Below are 27807 nucleotides of genomic sequence, written 5' to 3'. Positions count from 1 at the left end.
GTTCCAAAACTAGCTTTAACCCATTAAACATCTGTTTTTGAATCTTAATTTACGAATGTCTTTGTATTTATTGTCTCGTTCTCTGAAAATTCTATTAACGAGGGCTGCTATCGATGCAAACATTTTTCGTAATGGAAAAAAATAATAATTTATTTTTACTTCGAGAGAAATTAAAATGTAAATTTCACTTAGGTACCTCCACCGTATATGTAACTTTAAAACCTTTTTATAGTTATTTCTTTACCGTACCATTTAAACTCGCACAATTTATTCTTTTACATTTCTACTGAAAAATGTAAGTGCTATAGTTATCTACCGCACTGTATTTATTTGACGGTTATAAATTTACAGTAAATTTATTTTAAGAATTTTCCAAGTTCCATTCGAGTGAAATAATTTTTGCAAGGGTGTTCCCTATAAACAAAATTAAATTGCAATGAATAATAGTGAAATTTCCAATCTGTGAATATTCAGAGGTACAAAAAAAGAAATCAAAATATAGGTGACGGAATATGATAAAAATTACGAAATTTTTGCGGTGAAACGGATGTTTGGAGTCACAGAGTGCAGCGTGCGTGGATCGCGGCAGCAGGTGGAAAACGCTTCGGAAGCGAAGCCGACGAAGGTAGAAGTGGCGGAGCGCATCGTAGAGAACTGGTTTGCCGCGGGAGCTCGCGCGTCGAGACGCCTCGCGGCGCGACACACCGTGGTGGGGGGCGATCCGTTTCGCGACTGCGTGGTGGGGGAAAGCTTGGCACCGACAAGTGATCGTTTACAGTTATAGTCAGTCCGGATCGGGCGCTCGGTCAGCCGAGACTACTTGTGCCAAGTGTTCCCCCACAAACGAACCCGATTTGTCGAGCCGGTATTAACGTGACCGTCGCCTTTCCACGCGGCCCGCATCGAGACGAGTAGTTGAGTGAAGTGTCTTCCACCAAACGACCCTAAACGTTCCACCCTTCCGCGACATCCTGTTTATCGGATATCTCTCTTCCCACCCGGTGATTCTGGTGGCCAGGGGCCACGGAACCCCGTGAAATTCGACGAAATCGAATCGGGCACGATTAACGGTACATGCACGCGCGTCGCTGGTGAAAAGCAGACGCAGGATCGCGTCGGATCGAAACGACAGCGCCGGGAATGTGGACGCCGTGGGTTCATTGTGCACGATTGATTGGATACGTGTCAGCCTTCGTCAGAATCGAAGCTTGGTGTCGGTCTCGCTCGATTCCTCGTAGGTAACGGTCCCGAACGGTGTTTCTTTCCCTTTTCGTGGATCTTCACGAACGTTCCTCCTCTTTTTAAATTCCCCTCGTCGGTTTGCGTTTGTTTAAAAATATTTATGCGACGATCAACAACGTTTTACTTTTTATTTACTACTGTCCATTAATTGTAAAAGCTCGCTTGCTATTACTATTACAAAACCAGCGTAACTCTGAAACAGTTTGCGTGGGTCGGAATGAACCCGAGGCAAATAACACGATGACGTACACGCGACACAGCATTCTAACGAATTTTTTGGGTGTTGACGTTTCAATCATCCAATTATGTCGGCATAACAGTTCGTTGTCAGTGTGTGGATGGCAATTCTAGCTTCGTGCTTGTTTGATTTCTTTTGATTCGTCACGAACCGGAGGCATCGGAGGACGTTCGATGAATGAAGACGAGAACCTCCTCCGATGGTATTCGTTCCTGGTTAGCTGAGAGTTTGCTTTTCGTTTGTTTTGACTTTCGAATCGGAAGCCACGGGGGAAGGAACGCTTCGATGCGCGCAAGAAACGCGTCCGAAAGAATACGGTCACTCGTACGCGGATGTGACCTCGTAACACTCGGCGAGGACTTCGAGACGATCGCGATGGAAATGGGAAATGGAAACGAGACGATCCGCCTCGCGTTTCCGTCGCGTGCTGGAATTCTTCTTTTCCTCGTGCTTCGTTTCTCGCTGACTCGACTTGTTGCATTCCGCGCACGAGGAACAGGAATTCCCGAATTGCAACGCGCCTAACAGTCGATACGGTTTTTCCCCCCAAGACACGCACGAATGTTTGGAAAAAATTGTATTTAAATTGGAAATTCCGTCTTCTTTTGTTCGTAATGCTACCTAATCCGTGACAAAGACAGTCTCTGTGAAACTAATTTTCTTCCTAAGTATTGAATTTTCACTTTTAATAGTTTTATTCATTCGCGGGATACGTATACCCTTTTGTAGAAAGTGTAACCACGGCGTACAGTTTTTTAACCATTCATTGTCATCCGACAAAAATTTATTGCTATCGAGTGTACGGCAGATGATGTATGACAATGATAAAAATTTCGAAAACAGTTTGTTTTCGTAGCGAAGTATACGTCACTTTGAGTTTTTCAAACGGAACGATATATTTTTTTCCTTGTAATATTATAAGGAATATCAAGAAGAATTCGAAATGCATATTAGTCTATCTTTTTACTAAGTAAATTTACAATTCTATAAATGGGAGCATTTGATTTTATTGAATGTAAACGTAGAGGTACAAACGAAAAAATATTCCCATTTCCATTATTAAAAGCCTAGTATTTTTAATTCATCTTGACATCTCTTACCAAATAATAAATAAGGTGATCATGATTTCGCTATAAAAACAAATTGTTCTCAAACTTTTTATTATTGTCACTCGACAGCCATGCACTTTTATCTGTAAATAACTAAAGAGTCGTGCATCGTGTTACAGAATACAAAAATTAAATTTTCTGTGGAGAAATGGAACTGTGTAACGCGTTTCTTCCTACCTATTTGTTTATAAACTCTAAACAACGTAAGTCAAAGACTCTCGCCAAATCAAACGTTCGACGTTTGAAAATAAAATATATTTTACGAAAGTTAAACGGTAAATAAACGCGTTGCTCGACAATTTCCGCGAAAACCACGCGTCCTCCCGGAATCATTTCTAGGCACGTGAGTCGAAACGATCGAACTTCGATGATCGAACGAAATGTCAAATTTTAATTTGCCGAACGCGCGCATAAATTTGAATAAAAAAGCCGACGTTTTTGCTCGGGAGACCGTTGGATTATTTCTCGTAAATCTAAATATAAACGAAACGGTAAACAGAAATTAATCGCGAGCGAGTTTATCGGTGTTTCGATATTATTCGCGCCATTGACGTCCGAATAGTATTCGACGATCACGTTTTATCATTGCGGACCTGCCGAGCGTTCGAAATCGTTACGCAACCGACGACTAAAAATATCGGAACCTCCAGTTGCACGATAATTTTTCAGATACTGGAATAATAAAAAAGGAAACGGGACAGCGATGCCGCGGAAAATCTCATTGTTCTCCCATTCATGAGCTCGAACTAACGCCCGACATCGTACACGCGTTTTTGCTTGCCTCGTAATATGCATACGCGCAAAAAGGTATTCATTCGTGTAAACTGTCGTATCTAGAATGCGTTCGCGTGTTTGCGATTCATCGTGCACGCGAAAGTATACTAAAACGTTATCGAACAACCGTTGCTGACGAGTCTTTAACCCCTTCGTGTCCGCGTTTCGATGCAGTGAACAGTACTTTTTATTTTTAAATCGGGAGCAAACATTTAACGTAAATTGGTTTCATGACTGTTATTGTATCATCAACAGTACAAACATTTTAATGTTTTATCGCAAATATTTAATATTCAATAATTCATGCTTCAGAAATAGTTTGTGGTCGAAGAAATGTATGAAAATACTTTCTCCAATATTTACGATATTTTTTCTTAATGATAAGACCATGTAGATCTAGTATTTGAATAACGTGAACGAGTCAACGTGTTAAGGGGCCATTCTACTTTGTAGGCATGAGAAATACATTTTTTTTGCGGGCTATTAAAGAGCGATTAATTCCGGGTTTTGTCGATACATTTATTATATATTTAACTATATTTACAAATTTTTGCGACGCATAATATCTATTGATTACGCTGTTTTTGTTGACCAACGAACAACAGTTTTTACGAACGGGGCCCGACTGCGTATGTGATATCTTGCGAACAAGTTATCCGAACTTCAAAAACCAAAGATATTCTTAATATAGATGATTGTGGTTATAGCATGAACTAGGATCTTTTCAAAAAAACAAAAAATGGCAAAATGGCAGCTATTTTATGAAAAAATACAGGAATATTTTCATATATTCGGTTGCTTTTTTGTTAATAAAAGAAAAAGTATTGCATATATCACAATTATCCTAGTTCATGCTATAGGGAGACTAGTTCTAAAGATACTGTATAAATTTGATGTTGATATCTTGAATAGTTTTCATGTTATCGTCTACGCAGTGCCGAAAAATGTAGTTTCGAGAAAAACAGCTTTAACGTTTCACGTCCAGTTGTTATACCTGCTCGTGGTACATTTCAGCAAGCTATAATTTCGTTAGTTTTCCGAATTTCAATTTAATATTTGGTAGATATATTTTCGAGACTACATACTAAAAAAAACGCAAAAAAAAATTCAATTTTTTAAATCCCACAAAGTAGAAAGGCCCCTTAATGTATTTTTATTTGCGGGGGATTTTACAAACTAAATGTAAATGGAAGTTACTCGACGAAAAAAAAATTTGTATTCGTTATTCGTGAGTAAAATTTGTCCAACTGTGATCCTCGGTTATTGAAAGTAATGTAATGAGCGCGAAGGGGTTAGATGCGAGTACCAGTGTCGTAAACTTTTATTCGAAGCGCAAAAATATCTTCCGCGATCGTTACCGCCGAAAGTTTTCAAACAAAAGAAAAATAGATCCCGTTCGCTCGCTTCGAACGCGCATTCCTGAACGTCCGCGAACGAGGGAACGGCGCAAAACCGGCCACACGACGCACAATGTGTCGCTTCTGTGAGAATTCGGAACAAAAACCATAAACTTCCATAGCAATTAATTTCCAAAATCGAACCTCCAACGCTTCACGTTCAAAAACAATACAAAAGTTGGTCAACGTCCAAAAAAGTACACATTTTCATTGATTTTTCTTTCAATAATAAATCCTCTGCTAATTTTTATTACTGCAATTTCTCGTCCATCGATTATTAAGTAACTTTTGTCTCGAATGTTATTTAAAGTAAAGTATCTTAGCGACGAAGTGTACGTAACATTTTTTCTGTTTTAATTAAAAAAATTTCTTATTTCCGAAATTAAAATCCGAAAGATGCAGACCTAGCCAGTGACAAACTATTAACCTTAGAACCAGCAATTAAATTTTCAGCAACGATTTGAGACATTAATTTAAAATTATTTCCCCGAAAGATTGCACAGAGATCCGTGAAATTCGCTAGAATTTTTATTCGTTATTCGAAATTAAAATTTGGCCAACTCTGCTGGACAGATTACACGCCAGGAAGGCACGTTTCGTTCGCGGAAAAAGAAATCTCTGATTTTCTGTCGTTTCGTTCGCGCGCTGCAGAAGCTTTTCCTCGCGGTGTCCAACGACGTAGATGGTCCACGACTTTCTCCTCGTCAACCGCGAATAATTTCCACGTGTTGTACAGATAGTGCCCTCCTTCCTCCACCCGGGAGTCCAAGGTAATTTCATCGGATGCCAGAGATCCAGCAGGGAGTTCGGAAGAGAAACACGGAGCACCAGTTATCGATCGGCTCCGACTGAGAGCAACGGGATAGAAACCTTATAGATCGCAGTGATTGTGTCGATCGAACCGAGAAGGAAAGTGTGGTGAAACTGTCGATAAAAACAAACGCAGAATATTCGTGAAACAAAACCGGAAAAACCGAACAGTGTCGACTGGGAAAGTGTTATTTACTTACGCAAAGATAACAGGAGTATAGCGAGCGTTCGAAGATCGAGGGAGGATCGATTTCTGACCAAGGATCGTCGATCTCTCGAGCGTGTACGCGTAATACAACGATCTCTTCGATGGAAGGTCGAAGATAATCGTGCGTAACCTCACCCAGGACCGCCAACTTCTAAGGTAAACACCTGTTTTGTCTTCGCTCTGTCGCGACTTCGATGCCCACGCGTGCATTCACCCAACTGTTCGAACAGCAACGCGCATTTTTACATAGTAATCGACGTCAGAAAAAAGAGCGTGCGTCAGGGATTTCCTATTCTTCGCGCGAACGATCAGCGTTTCATTATTTCACAAACCATCGTACCGTCACGGAAATTGGCATAAATATTATTGATACAAAGAAATTTAGTTGTTAGATTAATTTAATTTGAATAATGTAGCCAACAAAAAATTGCATCCTTGATTCCTTTGAAAGGAGAGATATCATGTTTTGGGAATAGATTTGTCCCGTCAGAATTATGCCCGAATTTAATATTAACGCTTATAAATATTTATGTGGAATACTATGCATAAATTTGAACAAGCAAACTTGCTTTTTAAAGTTTGTAATTCATTGAATTTTTATATAAAGATAGAGTTTGAATGCACTTTCTGCAGTCTACATTGATTCTTCAAAATTGGTTTTGTTTACATCTTGTTTCCTACTGTGCAATGCGGAAAGAGACAAATGACTCATGCACCGAGAATCGTAACAAAGTCAGCAGTGCGTCGACACAATGAATCACTTTCTTTTTGTTCAAAGCAGTGTCCAATTTTGGAAAAAGTGAGCTACAGCTAGTTTCGATAACGAGACTACTCGCTTTTAGACAACCGAGATAATCTTATAAACTAAATAGCCTGTTATGAATAAATTGATTGATTTGAATTTATTTTCATAAACAATAAATTTAAAATTCTTTTTCCGATCTATCTATTAAAAAATCGCAATAGTACATAATAATTTTATTTAATGTTCTTGTATAAAAGAGTTTGATCAATATTGTGATATTTTCGAAGCGTTTCTAACTTTTAATCGATAAACAGTTTAATACAGATAAGATTATATAAACTTCTCTGTTTGATTGTAAAAATCAATATTGAAGATAGAATCCAATCCATTTTTTCTGGTATAGTTAGGTTCGAACTTTTCAAAATATAAAATAATACTTTCTTGTTCTTGTACATAAACTGTTTAACGTTTGACTTCGACCAAGTTCCAGCAAGTTACGCAATACTACTTAGATTTTTATCCGTCGATTGATTTTCAGATTGATTTTGTTGTCGTTCACAATTTAAAGGAAATAAAATGATTTAAAAAATTCAAGTATATTGCAAACTATTGTTAGGCTTCGATACTTTATCGCTATTCCCTTAGAAGTAATCGCCACTTTAGATTTGCGAGACATTGTCTGGTTAAGTTAACTTATCTTCTGCTGGCTTTTCGAACTTTCAAAATTTGATTTGAGCTATAAATAATTAATACAACCGCAGTATAATAATTTACTTCTGATATTTACGACAGATTTTAGGTTCTGTATTCTTCGATTTTCCGAAAACAAAATTTTGACCTTGTAGAAAATTGTTTTTGTATCAGCAACTCTTTATCCAAACCTAGTTTACATATTTTTGTAGTTTAAACCTTTTGATATGAAACTACGTTTTGCTTTTTAACCAGTTCACATTTTTGTCATATCAAGCTATTATTTACATATTAAAAACCTCAATTTTACCTAGGCATTTACTGAAATTGGCTCTAATATTATTATTATTATAAATATATGCGACCCTTGCCATTTCTAAAAAAAATAAAAGTCCCCTGTTTGTGCAAAAATTAGTGGAATAAAAGTTTCTTAGCACAGAAAAGTTGGCAGTGAAAAAATTACTGTTGTATCAGAACCAATTAAAAATTTTAACAATTTCGTTTGACCCTTGCTTAACAATAAATGTGTTTAAAAACTCAGGGTTTGAACTAGTATCTCTAATGTAACGATCGACACTTTTGCAGTGTGCACGCCACTGTATGTGTAGGCCACGCACACAATGTGTCCCATTCGTTGAAAACGAGGCAAGAAACGACATTACTTATGGGATGACGCGATAGTTGATTCGCTAGTCGATCGGTTTCACTTTCGCGATCGGAACAGTGTCAGAATCATTTGCGACTCCTGTATTCACCACAGTGTCATAATGAAATATAAAACTGTGATTATTGTATCTGTGCTGTAGATTACGCGAGTTGCTGATAAGTCGTTCAGTCGAAGGTTATCATCCGACTGGTAATTACTATCGGCTGCCGTTTGATCATTCATTAACCGTATCGTGAAGCGTTGCCAGGACCGAATTTACCGTGATTCTTACTAAAATTAAGCATGACAATACTTGCAATTAAGATCGAAGCCATCAGACAATTTAAAAAGTACATTTCTATCGCACGTTGACTCGTTAATGAATAAATTTTCTTATTTTTCAACGAATAAAATAAATTCTATTACATTATTATTCCTAATAAAATAGAACTTTCTAATAAAAAAATTATAAAATATTCTTACTATGTCTTCTTCCATCGAATGAATCTTTTCTAGTATGTTTTTATAAATCAAAATTTTGTTCTTCTATCGAAACTTTTGTGATTCGAAATATTTTCAATTTTCTTTGGATTTCTATACTTGCAAAAGAATTGGCGTTACCCATGGACCTGAATATTTGGATCACCACTGAAAATATTTAAATATGCGAGACCTGTACGGCAATCTTAACTGTTTTTCGTCGTTTCGAAAAATCTTTTGCGCCGCGTAGTCGTCGTGCCTCGTAACTCGCTCAACTTTCTCCGACTCGGTTAGGCGACCGTAGGAATTTATAACGGACGCTAAAACGTCAGAGAAAGAACATACAATCCACGTTGGAACGTTTCAAATTATTTTTAACGCGAAACACAGATATTTAGCGAAACGTCGTGTTGGTCCTTTCCGATTTCCTACGTGAAATTCGACTTCCGATATAAATATCTTGCTTCATAAACGACAAACAAATTGAATATTGTATTACTATTTATTTAAAGCAAGCACAATCATACTCAACGATATAGATTATGAAATGAAACTGACACTTATTTATTCACTACAATATAAAGGAAATTACAAACTACAATATAAAATGTAACTCATATTTTATTTTATGAATTTTACCAAAATGCATCAGAATTCTGTCGCCAATTGTTTTTTCACTATTTTTTCATTAATTTTGTTCCAACATTTCCGTAATATTTTCTACGAAACCTTCGATTTTGAACGCCTTTATCATCAAAAATTGATTTGATACGTACATTACAATATTTCCAGTAAACTATTAACGTAAAATGAATAAATAAGATAACAAGTTCGTTTCGAATTGCATCTGTATCCTCATTTGTATTTTCCAAGCGTTTTCGCGCTCGTGTCGTTACTAGTAACAACGTTATAGACATTTGTTAGAATCGTAGAAATACAATTACTGAATCAGCAACTCGGGAATAAGATTACGCAAACTATGTTTACATTTCACGAAGAAAGTTAAACCATTAAAATGGAACCAGCCCCTATAAAATATTTGCCCATTTATTGCTATCTTACACGAATATTTATCGCTCGTAACATTTATTTACACGTTCGGGCGCTGGAATTTTGTAATAATTATACGAAGAACGCTATTGTTCTCGTGTCTCGTTACCACTATCGCGAATACAAACAAAAGGAAATACTTCTCGTTTGGAACGACATTATCGTTTTTATGTAGAATTGTTATCGTTATCGCGGAAACTCGGCTATTTGTATCATCGAAAGCAACTAGGTAACGCGTAAGAAAAATAGTGGGTCAAATAGGTTTTCGAAGTCTAGCACGGTGAGGTTTATGTGCACTGTCGATGCGGGAACACGGCTAACCCATTAAAACGAACACGGGAAACGACTTTTGGCCCAGATTACTCTACGGAATTTGCATACAGACACCGATGCAGCGATCTATTGTACGAAATATCCAGCAAGACGTTCGCAATGATGGATATTCTCCTTTATTATCAAAAATGAAAATTAAAATATTGGCTCTAGTTTGTTTAAAACACAAATTCAAAGTGGCCATTTTGTGATACCTAAAACAGGGCCATTTTATCTACAATTTCAACAGACTATTGCTGGAAACTAAACGTAAACTTTGACTTATTATAGCTTGTTCCTATTTTTGTAAAGCAAAGTCTATTTCAATGAATTTAGATTCGTACAATTATTTTTATAATTCTAATTTAATTTAATTTTATTTTATTTTTGTTTCAAATAATATAAGATACTAAATTTTATTGAATGTCTCGTTTCATATCAGTTCATAAACTCGAGTAATAAGGTTTTTTCTAACCCCAATTATTCTGTTCTGTCTTAAAAAGTAATAATTCTCGCCTCAGAGAGTTCAATGCCTCGTTAAGACAGCTACGCAGAAATTTCTACACCGATCGGTAAAGTTACCGAAATATATTCAAGTGCTTTCCCATTTCTCTATCGGAAACATAATAACCATAAATCAAACTTAATGGAGTTAGTTCATTCATGATATTAACAGCTTCGTACAGTTTATTGGTTACGCGAACCGACTTTCTCCCGTCGTTTTCCTTGATTCTAATGTTTCTGGCTCGACAACAGACGCGTCTTCGCTCGTATTATCGGTTCTCCGCCATTGCACGCGAACAAATCGTTAAGGATTCGTACAAAGAAAAAAAGCAAACAATTCAGAAATCGTTTACGTTATTAGAGAGACAGAAGTCTTCTGAAACTCATTCTCTGACATCGAATAAGCTCGTACGCGTAGGTCAGAAATGACCCAGCGTAGTGATCCAACTGTTAATGATAATTAATTCTGACTTGCAACGTTGTAAATTGCATAGGGAACTATACTGAATTTAGACTACTTTCGAGCCTCGTGTTATAACGACAACGTCTGGCTGTAAGCCAGGAAACCACATAACCTGATAATATCGTTTTCGTTCTGCTTCCATAAAACTATTTGCCGAATCGTAACGAGAAAGGAAGCGTGCGTTAACTTTACGGAAACTTGAAATTCATGTCGTTGTACGATTGTCCGCTTTCACGAACGATTTGCTCGCAGCGAATGAAATTTATTAGATACTAACAGAATGACACGGCCATCGCGATACCAAAGAAATTTTTTCGCGCCTTTCTCGACCATTAATTTTCGTTAACATAACACAATATTTATTGGCGATCAAAATTTCGTAAGAAAATTAACAGACACGAATCACGATACTTTCTAATGTCTACTATTTAAAACTGAAGATAATAATTATTCATCAAACTTTTCTTTAAACAGAGTTCTATCCAAAAATTATGAATCCATTTATGTTTAACAATTGAAAATAGGTAAACAATAAAATTACGATATTAAACATTATTTAGATTTGAGCTTACAATTCCATCAAAAACGACTCCATTAACTTTTATTGATTTTACTTGATTGTTTGATACACATCCCATACAAAATTCCCCATATTGCATAAATAGAAACGAAAGTTCATTGAAAGAAAGAAAAACATTGATTCGTTTCTATTGTTCCTTTAAATTGTTTTCATGCGTTTCGCGTAATAAACAAGGAAAGAGAGACGCTATTATTTAGTGTTTTTGAACGAAGGATAATTTCGAGCAAACGAATGTGGGATTTTTCGGCTCGCTGTTACGTGTGTACGCGTTGGAAATGTCGCTTCTTTATCAGCGCGGTGTTATCTTTAGTGATACCAATCGAAGCTGAAAATAATTCGTGTATTGAAAAAGTCATTAACGCGCTGTTGTTGAATTTTTCTACAATAATCTTCTTTAATTTATTACGGAAAGCGTATATGTTTTCGTCTTAGTTGTTACAGCAACAAAGCGAAGCGATGAATGATTATAGCGATTTAAAGTAAAAGTATACTAAAAAGAAATCTATATTACGAAATTCCTCTTCAATCGAGCGAATTCCATCTCTGAATAACAGCAAAATATTTTTCCGTCGCGTTTGCAGTCCTTCAAGAGGAAAACATTCGATACATATTTAAAGAAAGAATGAAATTATAGTTAACTATATACGTACGAATGAAAACGTTACCGATGATAATCAATAATTCCTGGCCTTCCTTGAGTATTTACACTTTTGTTTCCTTTCGAAAATTCCTTATGGAGTGCTAACAAAATGCTAAAAAAGAATTATACAAATTCTTGCGCGTAAATTTGTGTATATCAGAATCATAATATGCTAAGATAGACTTTAAAATTTCGAAAGATATTAAAACGTTGCATAAGAATTCTTTAATATTGAAGAGAAACTTTAATATTCCTATTCCTATTCAGAATTTCTAAATTCTTGAATTATTTGAAATTCTCAACAATATCAATAAACAATCGTTTGCAATTACTATAGATGGTTCGAAGGAACATCCTGACGAATCTTTTATTTTCAATCGTTTGTAAATATTTAATGCTTTACCGTCTATATATATTTATACATGTAGGTAGATAAAGAATGACGTTAAAAGCGAAGCAATTGAGAAAATAAACGACAAACGAGCGAGGTGAAAAATTTCCATTAATAGGAAAAGAGTAAGAAACAACACGGTCAAAGTCACTGTTTATCGCGCGTCATAATTTAATGTTTTAACGCACAGATAATACTGTGGTATTCATAAATTGTAAATACAAAATCGTCGTGTAAGTAAAATATGTTTTTCGAGCCAAGTAAGGAAAACATGTATATATTGTAATCGTTATAGAACGCAATTTTGGCAATGTGTGAGAAACAGATCTAATTGTCTTTTTTTTCTTCAAATTTTAGGTCATTGATATCTTTTTAAATAGCACTGCGTATTTTTGCAATCGTGGCCAAAATAGATGAGATCGAAACAAATACAAACGCCCTTCCACATTATAAAGATATTGTTTTTTTAACAGAGTTATTGAGACAACCTGTGCATGCAAAAAAAACCAAACAAACAAAAAGGTGCGGTGTTATCGCAGTTTATGCGTTTAAACAGAGTAATTAAAATTTATTGCAAGTAGAAATCCCAATTACACGCATCGTTTGATTGCGTTCAGTCATTGTTCTTTTTATAGAAAGATTTATTGTACAATTTCACCCAAAAGGAAAAATTACCTATCAGTGAAAATTCATTTTGGAAATAAACTTCGTAAGTCATCGAGTCGAGTCTCGTGTGACACAAATATTTTCAGTGACCTTTAAATAAAATGCTGTCGTGAAGAATGTTTCCAAGAAATCAAATATTTTACTTTCGAAAACACATGTACGGTTTAAAATAAAATATTTATTTATTATTTACTAACTAAAACAGTATTTTGCCCAGCTCTGGTTACTATTCTACGTTGGATTACGCAACGTTCTACCACTTGCGAATCGCGCAACTTTATATGCATAAAAGACAATAAAATCATCGATGCACGATAAATTTCGAAGCACGTTATGCTACATAAAACAACGTTACGTTTGCTGTAGTAGCATGTATCTAGTCTCTCTTAAAACAAAGCAATGTAAAGGTCTCGCTTGTACACGAAGGTATTCGAATGCTTGCATTTGTAACTTTAAAATTAAAAAATAACTGAACAATATATAAGCAAAACATTTCTGGCAAAAATGTTAAATACAAAAGTTTCAAAGTGAAAATATATATCTGATTTATTTTTTACTTGTTGCACGTTTTTAGAGTTATTTGAACAAAGGTATTACAAAAGTATTTAAACGATACACTTAATATTGATCGAAGACACCATTAATTGCAAAATTCAATGTTTCTGTATGAAATTGGCCCACCTTTTACTGGTATAACAATCTTAATACGAATGGACAAACTTTGATTGTAATATTTAGGCTGTCGCGCTTCAATAATATTCCATTTCAATGATTCTTTGGATATCAAAACTGTTTCTCAATTCTTTCCTTCTAGTTTCACAAATTTTGGAATTTTGTGGGACATTATGTAATCCTAATTCTTTTGACAAACGTTGCAGTATGCATTCGGATCATCGTCTACCAAATTTCGTTATAATTTTCGAAATTCTCTCGTAGAATGTTCGTTTTATCTAAGTTTCCTGATTCGACTGGCTGTCATATGCAGCGATGTCAAATTTCCTGTCGGTCGACTGCCATTCTTTTTCCTTCCTTCGCGCTGACAATGGCCACACGTACACGGGCTGGCTGATTACACGTGTGTGGATAATAACATAATCTACCGCATTATATCGCTAATGAATAGACACACGTCCGACTCGAAGGACTTGACGTGCTGCGCGACTTAGATAACTCCGTAACGTAACATACAACAGTCACACGTGACACCCGACTACACACCTTCGTCATTAATAAACTCGTGGAATATATTCGCATTAGGCGCCATTATGCTCGAAGACCGCGTCTAACGACGTTTCTGCGAACGTCGTTGACGGAATCGCTTGGTCCGAGGTCGATGACGGCGCAAAAATTAATCGTCATGGATTTTTTCCATTGCAACGCTTTCGCTGATGTATCCAACGAATTGGCAGAATTTGTTTTGCTTCGTACCCATTGTCCTGACAACGTTCGACGAGGATGTATTAACAGACACGACGAAGATTAATGATACAATATCGGGGAATACCGCAGACGCCTCTGGATTTTTAAATCGAGAGGATATTTTAATCCTTTGCGTTCCTAGTCAGCGAAATTTCCAATTCTCAAGCGATATTAAAGTTTGTTATTTTATATTGACCAGATCAGAAAGAAAAAGAAAGCTTGAAATTAATTTCACTTTATTCGTGAAGTAAAATTCAAATTTCTATGTTACGCGAATGTAGTAGCGAAATATTATTGGAATAAAATTGCAAAACGATCGATGGAAAACTGTTTTTCTTGCCGAGAATATTTCAACCGAAGAAAAGTACATATTCCATCTCGCGGGAATCCGTTTGCCAATGTATGAAGACTCAGCAATTACGTCTTACACCAGATTATATGGAAATAATAAACGGCTTGTGCTAATTTGTATTGTATCCTACCATTGCAAACGAGCCACCGTATTACAAACAATTACGGTAACCGATAACGCTCTAAAATATACAATTAATTTCGCACCATTGTAATGATTCGTCCCACGACAGAAACGTTTACTTTGAAAAATTTATATGCAAGAATTGGCCTGTTAATTGAAATACAGGATCGGCAATTACAACGAGTAACTAATATTCTCATCAATTTTAATTTTCCGTTAGCTTAAAAGAAAAAAATTTCAAATCGTTCTGGAAAAAATATTTTTGGCTGCGGGGGTCAATTACAATCATTTTTGGTGAATAGACATACCCTCAAAATTCTACGCAGTTTCAAGAAAAATATTCATTACCGAAAATATAATATGTGGCCAGAAATCTTTACCCGAAATTTCAAATCGTTCTAAAAAAATTATTTTTGATTGCAGGAGTGAATTACAATCATTTTTTATTAATACATATATCTTCGAAATCCTAACCATTGCCAAGAAAAAAATTCCTTACCGAAAATATAATTTCAGGCCAAAAATGGTTCCTCGAAATTTCATGCAAATGTTTAAAACATTATAACTTCTGAACGGATTGAAGAATTTTAATGTTTGAAGCGGCAAACAACGTGTATTTAAATCAAGAATATGTAGAAATTCCAAGATTATTCGAAAAGTTGTTCCATAAACCCGTAAAGTGCAAAAACCCCATCAAAATGGTCCAATATTCAAACGACAATAACTCCTACAATAGTGGGTGTATCTCATTGAAATTTAGTCTGGAAGTAGAGCTCATAGATACCTATAAAAAAGTATTAGACAACATTTTCGTACAGCGTCAAGCAAATTTATTAAAAATGAAAAACGAATTTTAAAGAAAAATCAACAGGGGGGTAAGTGCTAAAATTTTTCTGCGAAAAAAACTTTCAAATCGTTCTGAAATAATTATTTTTGGTTGCAAGGATCAATTATAATCATTTTTGGTCAATAAACATACCCCCGAATTTTTATTAATAATGTTGTTAATAACTTTTTAACGAAGTTTCAATCAACAAATTGGTATTCTTAATTTTCGTGTTATTATGGCCTCTAGATCTCTCATTAAAATTTTTAGATGCTAGAAGCTTGTTACACGTAAGAGAATGAATGTTAGGAAATTCTATTTTTTATAAATCGTCCGACGGGATAGATACGGGTCAAAATTGGCTCACCTGACGGACTGTTAATTGCTCAACAAAGACGAGAGAAACGTTGAATTATTACGAGTCGGTTTCCCTAATGGGAAAATCGAACTGGATAAACCAGAAGAAAGCATTGGTCGGCGGAGACCGACAGGCTTTCTCTCCATATTTTCCTCATTACTTTTTCTCTTGAAGAAGCAAGTGATATTAGAACCCGAAGAATGCTCGTCAATTTCTCCAACTCAGCAACAGCCATTTTAACTGATACACACAGGAACGAAGAGTAAGGGAAAAAGAAAAAGACAGACACAAATTGACCTGAAAACAGCTCGTAAATGTTTGCAAATAGAATATGAGCAGAAATATAGAGTTAATTTTAAATAAGGTAACACACAACTACCCTGACCTTGTATCCTTGATTATGCGAGAATAAAACAAGAGTAATACTTCCTTAACGATTTTGTAACATTTAATTTATTCCAAAGATAAACACTGCCGCGATAAAGACGATGTTTATAGTTCGGGCTTTGAATAAAATAGCAAAGATTAGTTAATACTTATTGAACATACTATAACAATGTTCTTTGAACCGCTTGTAATATTTCAGAGTTAATTTTAAAGTCAAATATTTCGACAGAAATATTTTTGATTTAAAAAATTTGTAACTAGTCTAATAAACTTCTCTAAATATCCTTAGAAAGACGGTAATTTGTTAATCAAACTTCTACAAATCCACAATGTCGTCAATATTCACGAGCTTAAACAGAAACAATAAAGGATATACAATTAATTTTCGTAAAACCCGAGTATGAAACCATTTTATTCCTCTCGAAAGATATTGAACATACTGTAACAATGTTCTTTGAACCGCTTGTAATATTTCAGAGTTAATTTTAAAGTCAAATATTTCGACAGAAATATTTTTTATTTAAAAAATTTGTAACTGGTCTAATAGACTTTTATAAATATCCTTAGAAAGATGGTAATTTGTTAATCATCCGCAGTATCGTCAATATTCACGAGCTTAAACAAAAACAATAAAGGAATGATACGATATACAATTAATTTTCGTAAAAACCGAGCACAAAACAATTTTATTCCTTCCAAAAGAGCAAGTAAATTTAGGTGAATCGCGAATGCTCGACCTATAACCGCTCATGCGTCGATGTTAATATATACTCGCAATTACCTAATCGGTCGATCGTAAAACGCGACGTAATTGTGAGCGAGGAATTCGTGGCATTGAATGAAACAAAGTGAGGCAAAACGCGATATCCCGTTTCGATTATCTGAATTCGCGTGCACGTCTTTCGTGCGAAAACCGTCGATTACTCTAACGATGTTTACAAATTGCCGGAGGATTCCCTAGTTTTCCTCGTTGTCATTCTGTCGATTGGAATTGCCCAACCAGCTTCGCGTGTAGCAATAGTTTACTTTTTGGAACGGCATTTCCGCGAACGTTATCGCTCTTGGAATTATTACGAAACAAAAAATAAAAATATCTTCGTCACAAATATCGAATTGATGCTGTTGATTTAACGATCTTAACTTCTAAGTAACATAGTTTTGATACAATGATCATTTTTTAACCGTAAACTTTCCTGTTTGTTGAATTTAACGAGGAATTCTGTTATAGAATTGCAAGCAATCGTATTAGATTTATCCGTGCGAAACGAATCGCTAACGAGAGTAGTTTCAGACTGATTCGTCGTTGCAAAATTATTCTTGGACGTTTGAGGAAAATTAACAGTGCATCGGGTTCGGTTACAGGGGGTCCAACACCATAACTTTCCTCAGGATAATGCGAAGCCTGGAGAGGTTATCAGGTAGCGATCAAGACTGCGATCAGGAGATGTATATCGACCTGGACGACGCTTCCGTCGACTCGCTTACCGGAAAACGAAGTCGACACCATGTGGTTGGCGCAGAGGTGAGTTTATCTTCTGTTCGAAGAGTAATAAAGTTCCCTCTGACGATAGCAAACTTGATATCAAAGATGATTTTAACATTACCTAAATTAATCTATCGTGTATACCTTTCTTCTATTTATAGAACTTTCGCAAAAGATTTATTACTGCAATCAACGTTTATTTAAAATATGCAATCGTTGTATTTTTTTATTCAACTTCTTTTGAATTTTCAAATGAAATGAAATGAAAGCGTTAATTTAAATTCTATTACTTCACGTTCCAGTACAAGGTTTTTAACTGAACTTTTGTATTATTCTTTAGTTATTAGTGGGTGGCTTCGCAAACTCAGTGTACAATTATTTATCAAATATATCACGATTCCGAGAGAAACAGTTTACAAGTTAAAGAATCCTTTATGTTTCTCTCGTGTAAAATTTATATCAATGAATATAATATCTACATTTTGTAAAAAGAATCTTTTATAAGATAAATAAATAAAACCTTTTATACTTCTCTCACAAACGAAACAGAAGTTAACGTTTATTCCATTCTAAATCTGTCACCTTATTCGAATATCATTTTAATGATTGCATTGAACATTGATATCGCTGCAATTCAAGGTTCCACTCAACGATGTTATAAGTGTTAGTTTTCAATACTGTGTACTGTTTACAAATATATATAATATGTTCAACATATGTTGATAGCCCGAGGTCTAGATTACGATTCTTGTTACATCGATCGAGCTTATCAGCAACTCGTTGCTCTTGTCAATGGACGTAACACTACCATTAGAATTAGTATAACTCGTTTCGATCGCGGAAATAACGTGCAACGTTAAATAAAAATAAATAAATCGAAATATTGCGTCGCAGAAAACGTTTACGAGCTATAATTCGAATAATTAAATACAAGGGATTAATTATGAAAAAAAGTCGATTATGGATAAATAAACTGAAAAAGAAGAAGCACGAACAAGGAATCGAATAGATATAAATAAAGATCGAAATAGGATCGATCGATCGTAGCGATTAACAGAAGAAGGTTCAATTTCCCAGAAAATGAAGTCCAATCGAAAATTGTATTATCCGGTTAAGCGATAAAATAGAGTATCACTAAAAAAGGGATTAGATATCGTGGCGAACTTAATCTTATCTATAATTAATTTCAATGTAAGTGTAAAATCAAGCTTAATTAACCCGTTCCGCATGATCGATTTATGACGTTGAAATATGCTTTTAATAATCATAAGTATTGTTGGTGTTTGTGTTGGACTTTAGCTCTGATTACGATCTAAGCCAGAAAACTGAGAGTCTTCAAACAATTAATCCTGTTCTGTTTGCTACTTTCCAAATCGCAAAATTAAAAATCTTTCCATGTAATAGGTCAGAATAAAATTGCCCAAAAATGTGATTACCAATTTCTGCGCCATAATCCTTCCCAAGTCAAGATACAAAATCCAAACTTGGCATAAATTGCCTTCTTTCTCTAAACTACCGTGAATTAAACTTGATTTAGAATCACTCTAGATCCTCCTAATCGAGTATACCCTTTCGTTCGCGTTCATAGAATACGACGATAAGGAATATTAAAAAGTTTTGTGGTAAAAATGAATTCGCTACGATCGATAGTCTATTATTTTCGATTTTGAAACGTTGCTCTGACGATCGATAAAGTAAATTTGTTCGCGCCGGGATGAAAATTTAATCCAGTGTTTCTGAAATTGATTTAAAAGGTGGGTGAGGAGAGCGACAGTAGTGGCAGCGAGAGAAGCCCGAAACAAGCGAAAAGAAGGAATCGGGGAGGACCACCGACGACGAGGAGACGAAAAAGTGGAATTTCCGCGCGAGAAAGGAACCTGAGGAGGCTTGAGAGCAACGAGAGAGAAAGAATGAGAATGCATTCCCTGAACGATGCTTTCGAGGTAATTTTCCGTCGACTCTAGAAAATTGCGAAAAATTCACGACACCGTTTCCGATGTGCTACAAAAATTGCAGAAACTTGCGACAAGCTTTCCACCGTCTATTTAAAGTGCCTGCATGTTGAGCGAATTTCAGAATGGCAAGTTTCATTTCTTAAATCATATATTTAGAAGTAACATCGTAACATTATTAACATACAAATCGATGGGTAAATTTTCTTTCTCGAATCGTACGTTCCGATTCCAAGTCGTCGTTCGTTCCAAGATTCTACGTTTAATTGTATTAACAATATATAGGGTTGCTACGTGGTAAATTTAGAATTTATCATAAAAACAGCGAGTCTTGTATGCATCTTTCGATGATGATTGCAATAAACATTAAAATGTGAAAGAATACCAAAAAATTTCCAACGATTTTTACAGATTCTTTAATACTTAACGAACGAATTGTTGCTATTCTTCGACTGTTTGTATATGGTCGAATAATTCATAAATAGCGACTTAACGTAAAGTGTCCGTTCCTTAGAAATGAATTCCCAAAAATACCGTGTCGAGCTCATTAAATTTATTTTCGTGCGAGGTACACGTACGAGCGCAACGTGTCGTATTTTCGCTTGTTTAAAGTTCAAATTTACATATAGATCCGCCCAAGTGTAAAAGACAGTTGGTTCGTCTGATTTCGCGCGGTAGCCTGTTCGGAATAACAATAGAAGCGTAACGTCTATAGTAGACGTTGTCAGAGCCGGATATCTGCGTGGAGCGTGGGCGATTCGACGAGCTCTCGAGATCTTGTTTAAGGGTGAAGGTGAACGGGGTAGAGGAGGGGGGAAGGGAAATGGAACAGAGGAAAATTGAAGTTATGAAGTTCGCACGGAAGCTCGTTGCTACGTGTTATCGATTCTCCGGCAAAGTCAAGGCGAAATAGAAACACGGAGATAACAGAACAAAGACGTAGGAGTGCAAGTTTTGCGCTGTAAATTAACCCTCTTGGAAATCAAATTCAGCCTGTGGATGACTGAAAACTGAAATATTATATACTCTTAATATAATCGCTCGTAGGATTGCCCAAAATAAGCACATAATTGGTACAAAAAATTGTATTTCGAGATAACTTTACATCGGAATTTTATCTTTATTGCAATGGCTCGAGAAAACAAATACCTAGTATAACTCGATTTTTGTGAAAAGGTAAATGGAATTTGTACGAGGGAAAATTTGCAGTGCAAAGCCTGCGTGGCGAGCATAGTTTTAGAGAGACGGACGAACGTTTAGAAACGATTGAAGTACTGGTAATTATTAGCAACAACGTTATCGTTTCAGCAACTGCGCGAGGTGATACCACACGTAAAAATGGAAAGGAAACTCAGCAAAATAGAGACGCTCACGTTGGCCAAGAATTACATAATGGCTCTGACAAACGTCATATGTGAAATGCGCGGCGAGGAACAACCATACACGTAAGTAGCTTATCGGTCTCCGCGCGTACACTTGCGACCATTGTGCCAACGGGATCGTTTCGAAAAATCAGTCGGATAACAAAGTTCTTTTAATTGGTAGCAGAATGAAACGCCAACGATAGTTTCTGCAACGAATTAACGACACGTGAACGACATTGAGAGCGTTGCGTAATTTTTACCTGATGTTCGCGGTGCTTAGCGACAAACATAATCTGTTGATAAAGATAATGTATGCGCAACAATTTCAATTCCACATATGTATACCAAACCATCGCGTGGAAGCGTTCTCCTTAGGTGAACAAAAGCGTGCTACGGTGGACGAAATTTCTATAAGAACACCACGATTTATTGAACAAGGTAAAATTTTGTTCGTTCTGTAAATTTATATTAATTCGAAGATGAAACCACAGCGTCGTTTCTGTCTGAGTTAAATACGAAACTTTAAAATGTAATTAGCGAGAAAGGGTGAGTATTTAAATTGAAATACATCATTTATAATATAATAGTATGATATTTAAAATATCATATCACGATGCAAGTTTCCCTGTTCCAAAGACAGATAAAAAGATTCAGTTACATAAAATTGTCAAACAGTTATTTTGTGTGTAATTTTATCAATCACGAAATATATTTAATCGATGTTGCATGTATTCTTTGAAAGATAATTCTTATCTAGGTCCTCCTCATCCCTAAATTTAGGTTGCAGTCGGTGAAAACATCGCATTTGTACATGTTTCTAATTTAAAATAGGGAATAGCGCAAAATGGAATATTTCCCCGATCGTTAAGGTGAATTTAAATATCTTAAATCCTTGGGACAGGTGTTCGTTTTCAATATTATCGGGTGCGTCGTTTAATCAATTCGATCGTTATCGGAAGTAACAGAAGTGTATCGAAATACGGGTCGAAAGCAGAAATTTCGCAAGGCTTAAAACGAAACGTGCAATCGCGAACCGCCGACGTTGTTTCACGGATTGTAAATATCTAAAACCGTAACATTGATTCTAATTGAAAAACTAACGGCAAATGGCGATTGCTAATAGCAAAGAAAGGTATGCATACCAACTAAATTCGTTACGTGAACGTTTCTATTCCCATCGTACGGTGAATCATTTACCACGAATCTCGAATTTCACAGTACAGTAAAACCTCTGTCATGTGAACTAATTGGGAGACAAAAGTGTTCCCATTAGATAATTTTCGCATAATAAAATTCAAATAAATTATTACAAGTGGTTAGTTCTTCGTATAGAATGCTTAAGACGAAATAAAATAAAACGAATACGTTTTAAAAGAAATAATACTGTTGAATTCTCTTCTTTTTTTTTAAGAAATTGACAAATGAAATCTATGAATTTCAAATTTTATTGGCAGCTAAATCAAGTAATTTTTAAAATACTAAATAAATGAATTAGTTATTATATAGAACATTTTGCAAAATAACTTGATCGAAAAAGTATTGTAATTTCTACCACGCTGGACTTACCATAATTTTTCATTAAATTCCCGCGTTTATTCGCATATAAGTGGTCCAATTATTCCTCCGTTTCTGTATTGCACAAACCACTAGAATGCATCAACATTCAAATTAGTTTCCACCGTTAGAGTCTTTCGACTTATCGATATATCTGCTATTTGCATTTGCTGTAAATAGTTTTCAACAGCACGTTTCCATGTTAGTATATCGGTAATGGTTGATTTTCCAACGCCACATTTTTTTCCTAAATTTGCTGCACATTCTTCGCGTTCAAGTTTCTTAATTATGTCACATTTTTGTTCAATTGGCAGTACCACGAGTTTCCGTCTTAACGACATTACGATATACCGTTCCACGTACCGCGTCGATTTCATACTGAATTATCGTGAACAGTTTTCATTCCGCGGAAGAAAATAAACGGTTTGTATAAATTTGCATACACGATTCTATTAGCAAATGTTTATATAATAGAACGTTCGTACAGAGTCCGAATTAAACGTTTTATTAAAATCGTTACGTAGATTTAAACAAGAGTATTCAACAGTGCATCGCAAGAAAATATTATTCATTAATATTTGTTAATGTTAACGTTCGACGATATCGAATCGACGTACGAAAGTGAAGACAACATTTATCGGTGACCTTTGCTTTATCCACGGTCGGAATACTTCGCGGCTAACATTATCTTTCGCTCTTCCAAAGTATATAAACTAAACTTTGATTAACATTTCGCTTCGATCTCCGTTTGCTCGGGCAAAGTTTATCGATCTTGCATATTATTTTATACTACTCGTCGATCGTCGAGCGAGGAAACCGTTAACACGAAAATTACAAGATACCGCGGCGTGATAACGCAAAGATAGCAACATTGTGTCCCTTTTAATTGCATCATGGTTCTTCAAATCGAATTGCAACGTCGGTAAATATTGAACGTTATCGAAAGAAACGTGACAGACTTGTTGAGATTTAACGAACGATCGATTGGAAAATAAATTTTTAACGATAAAATTTCACGCCTTAATCGTCTTCCGTCGTCTCCAATAAAACAGATCCGAATCTTTTACGTACCGCGAAATCTTGCTCTAAAATTAGTGCTAGTAATTTTCAAACCTTTTCGGTGACTGCGATAAATCCTGATAATACGATTTATCTCGTTGAACAGGAGCCAATAGCCCACTTTGCTTGCGAAAATATTATGAACGGTACATTGCAACACGAGATAAGCTCTTGATATTTCTTTTTCTATGTTTACCTCTTTTTTGCGAATCTCGCAAGGCCACGGTAATTAAATGCGTTATGATTCATTATGTTTAGAAGTCTGTGTCGTAAGACGGACACGGTATAAATTATAAGATACGATGCTTGGAACAAGTATTTCATAAGTTCTGCTAGCATCATCTATTATCCTAAGATACGACTCTCTACACAGGTGCCTTAACAATTTCTTTTTCGATTAAACTATACCTCTAAATCGATTCTTTCAACCAGTGGTTAATCCATGGTCTGCAACTTGTACATAGAAATTTCAAATATTTATTATCGTTGCACACATTACGCTTGAAGATATCAACTCTTTATCTTTTCGGTGTTTTGACGTTACAATAGTTGTAATTACGATGACCTAGACTTGCCATTGTATATTATACAGAACTACACAAATTTAAAAAACCGATCTTTAAGTTTTCAAACTGGCAAAAATGAAGGCACACAAAAAATGAATCAAGAATAAATAACTAAACTTACAAGATAATTTCCAGTGAAAGTTTTCAATTTTTTAAAACATTGACTGTCTAAACCTATCGAATTGTCCGCGAAAACGAAATTTTGTTCTTAGATCTAGATTTACTTTCTGCAACACATAATCTTGAGAATTAATTTCTTTTGAGACAGTCAATGCGTTAAACACCTTTGACAGTAGTATCGAATAGCTTTTTAAAATAACAGAGTGTCCTTAATGTTGAAATTTTACAATCTAATAGCTGACCAACAGAGAATTAAAAAAATCGATTACTTATTTTTCAAACTGGCAAAAAAGAAAGCCCACGAAAAGTGAATAAAAAAAATATGACTGAACTTGAAAGACAATTTCCAATGAAAGTTTTAAACGTTTTAAAACAGTAGCTGCCAAAATCTGTCGAATTGTTAAGCCTCGTTAAAATTCATGAGTTTAGATTTATTTTTGTCAACACGTAATCTTGAGAATTAATTTTTTTAGAGATAGTCAATGTGTTGAACACCTTTGACAGTAGTGTCGAATAGTTTTCTAAAATAACAGAGGGTCCTTAATATTGAAATTTTACAATCCAATAGCTGACCGCCAATGTCCAAGACTTGTTAAAATTAAAACGCACGACGATTCTCGACCCTTCCCACTTCCTATCGCTACGAAATGGCACACGGCATGACATGGGTAAATTTATTTTCAGATTCGTGGACGGCGAGTGCGGCTCTAGCAGCGGCGACAGCACGGGTCAGCTAGAGTTGAGCGGCGGCGAGCAACCGGAAGAAGCGTCGCCTGCGTCGATGCACGAGACCAACAACAACAGTTTGCTCCATGAAGATTTAGAGCGCAGGATACCGTAGCTTCCTTAATTACGTCTGAACCTCGACTGATCCTCGTTGTCAAGACTCGTAAACAGATCTTCTTCTTCGAACCGTTCGCGGGAAAAGAACGACGGATCGTGACTTCGTCGAAGACGTTCGAGTGAGAGAACGGAGACGAGCCGATGGGAGAGGATCGTCGGAATGGTCGTTCGGGACTTATCGAAGAAGATGCAATCGGCTTTTACGAAATGATCCGTCCAAGGTCGACCTCTGGAGATCTTTCGAAGGCCAACGAGATGCGAGGTTGACGAAGAAAGAGAAAAAACGAAAGATGGTCTTCAGGGTCGGTCGCGAGTCGTGCGAATTCTCTTCGTTTTTTTTTTTTCCTTCTTTTTCTTCTTTTCGGGTGTGACACGGGCCCGTTGCCTTGAAACGTCTCGATTTTTTTTCTGCTCGCCGGCTATAACAGCGCGAAACGACTTTCCTCGTATATCCGAGTCGATCGTTAATTACGAATTCCGTATCCTCCTCGTTTCATTTTCAATGTATTAGTCGCGTGCCAGAAGGCGTTCGACCGAGGACATCGACTAGTAAATATGTCCAGAGTCTGGCCGCGTTCGTTGCGATCAGAACTGTTTTATTCCGGAAAAAACGAATATTGCAACGAACCGTGAAGACGTTTCGCTTTGAGTTCGAAGGATCTCGAGGTCGGGCGCCAACAGATCGGTGATCGCATCGACGACGGTAACGATCAGTGCGGCGCAAAAAGTGTGAAAAACTGTGATAGAATTTCGTATTAGAAACCTCGTTTGCACATCGTCCCGCGCGTGACATCGTGCCAAATACATTTTCCATTTCTTCGCGGTGAGTTTGGACGAGAACCGGCGACAGGAGTCGCCGGGAAGTGACCGTAAAGAGATATCGGGGGCAATCGAAACGAAACAATAGCTACGATCGCTGCCCAATAGCGGGGAAAACCCGGTTTCTTCGACGCGATTCAAACGTCAAACGGACCACGGAGCCTCCGAATCTCGTCAAACTTTTGAGAATTCGCTCGCGGAACGGACAGAGTAACCGTAATTCCATTAATTATGTTTTTCGTTCGATGGAGGAAGAGATAAAAGGGGTAAAAGAGTCCCAGAACATATAAAAACAAATTCCCTGTACAGATATCTTTAGGAAAACACGTCGAAAATATGATTCACCATTTTTTGCAAATCAAATCCAAATGGGTAACTCAAAAGTCAAATGATACAACATCATTTTGTCGTCTTTCGTGATTTAATTCGTAAACAGTGAGCTAGCACTACATACATTCAGTGTTAAATAAATATTTGATTTTTTTGTTTGAATATTATTACATGAATACGAATATTACGATATACGAAAACAAATTTTTAGTAAAGCTAGATTTGTGATTGTATGAATTTGATTTTCAAAAAGGTGAATTCTATCTAGCTCGAAACCTTTCCATATTTTATAACCCCGCTCCTTCCTCTGAATATCAGAGAAACGTTATTAACGCTAAATTTACAGACACGAATCGCACATATTTTTATCAAAACCCGTTACATTAACGATGGCTCTAAAATGCGTTTTTGTTTTAATTAGGATACGTATTCGTATCGTTACATAAATCAAATACCACACAAATTGCTAAGAAATAATTAACGGATCCCCGTAAATCTAGTGTTAAAAAGGAGGTAAATTCCTACGAAAGAAGCTGTAATATTTATTAACGACGAAAGTTTGACGTTTCGTTCGACGTTTGAATCGAGTGGACGGAAACATGAGCGCATACGAAGACACGGACTTCGAAGAGTAACGCGTACCTTAGACACATACATAAATACATATATCTATATATTAATATATACGTATATTAGCATATTGATGATTAATACGATTGGATATTGATCGTGAATGTGATAATATAATTTTTGCTGTATCATCTCGAGAACGGGGACCAGAGACATCGACTTAAGTTACCAGATTTCCGCGGATGCGCGGAATAAAAAGACGCTTCGAGACTGGCTTTCGAGTAATCGATTTGCGGAGCTTGCGCTTCCTTTCTTCGGCCACAGAGAGGACAATGCATTTAACGGAACCTGCGCACGATGCAACGCATACCCGATATACGCCAAGCTAGACATGTACAAATATCGTTTCGTTTCACGCGTCACCTTTTTTTTCTACTTTTATCACGTTGCTCTATAAACGTTTCTCTGTTTTCTTCATTCTTCGTTCGCCACCTTTCAACGTCCGCGACGCGTCGTCCATCTTGCATCCAGGGTTTCAAAACAATTACGATATCGAAACTGTTATAAGCGAAAAATATTTTAACATACAAGATGTTCCGCATTTTTTCGTACACGCTTCAGTGCGTTCTACAAGTAAAAATGAGACTAAAATGTTATACAGGGTGTTCGACCAACCCTGGGAAAAATTTTAATGGGAGATTCCAGAGACAAATAACACGAAAATCAATTTCTTGAAT

At 36.0% G+C, this 27807-nt stretch overlaps 1 protein-coding gene across 3 annotated transcripts; it reads left to right on the top strand.

Annotated features, from left to right (window-relative positions):
* The first annotated feature begins 49 nt into the window (after positions 1–49).
* LOC122400399 (class A basic helix-loop-helix protein 15-like) lies at positions 50–27728 on the top strand. Of its 3 annotated transcripts, none has more exons than XM_043401848.1 (6): positions 50–1070; positions 5497–5934; positions 17773–17932; positions 19648–19836; positions 21154–21290; positions 25193–27728. In XM_043401848.1, the coding sequence occupies exons 3-6, from the start codon at positions 17804–17806 to the stop codon at positions 25347–25349; spliced, it is 612 nt and encodes a 203-aa protein (XP_043257783.1). In that variant the 5' UTR covers positions 50–1070; positions 5497–5934; positions 17773–17803; the 3' UTR covers positions 25350–27728. The 3 variants fall into 3 exon arrangements, with proteins under 3 accessions (XP_043257783.1, XP_043257785.1, XP_043257784.1); XM_043401850.1 differs by having other exon boundaries at positions 50–1234; XM_043401849.1 differs by having other exon boundaries at positions 50–1238.
* Positions 27729–27807: the final 79 nt, after the last annotated feature.

The sequence above is a fragment of the Colletes gigas genome, unplaced genomic scaffold, assembly GCF_013123115.1.
Source record: "Colletes gigas isolate AHSC1104 unplaced genomic scaffold, ASM1312311v1 Colletes_gigas_Sc00017, whole genome shotgun sequence".
Lineage (NCBI taxonomy): Eukaryota > Metazoa > Arthropoda > Insecta > Hymenoptera > Colletidae > Colletes > Colletes gigas.
The sequence above is the reverse complement of the archived record's forward strand: the minus strand, read 5'-3'. Positions and strand labels throughout refer to the sequence as shown.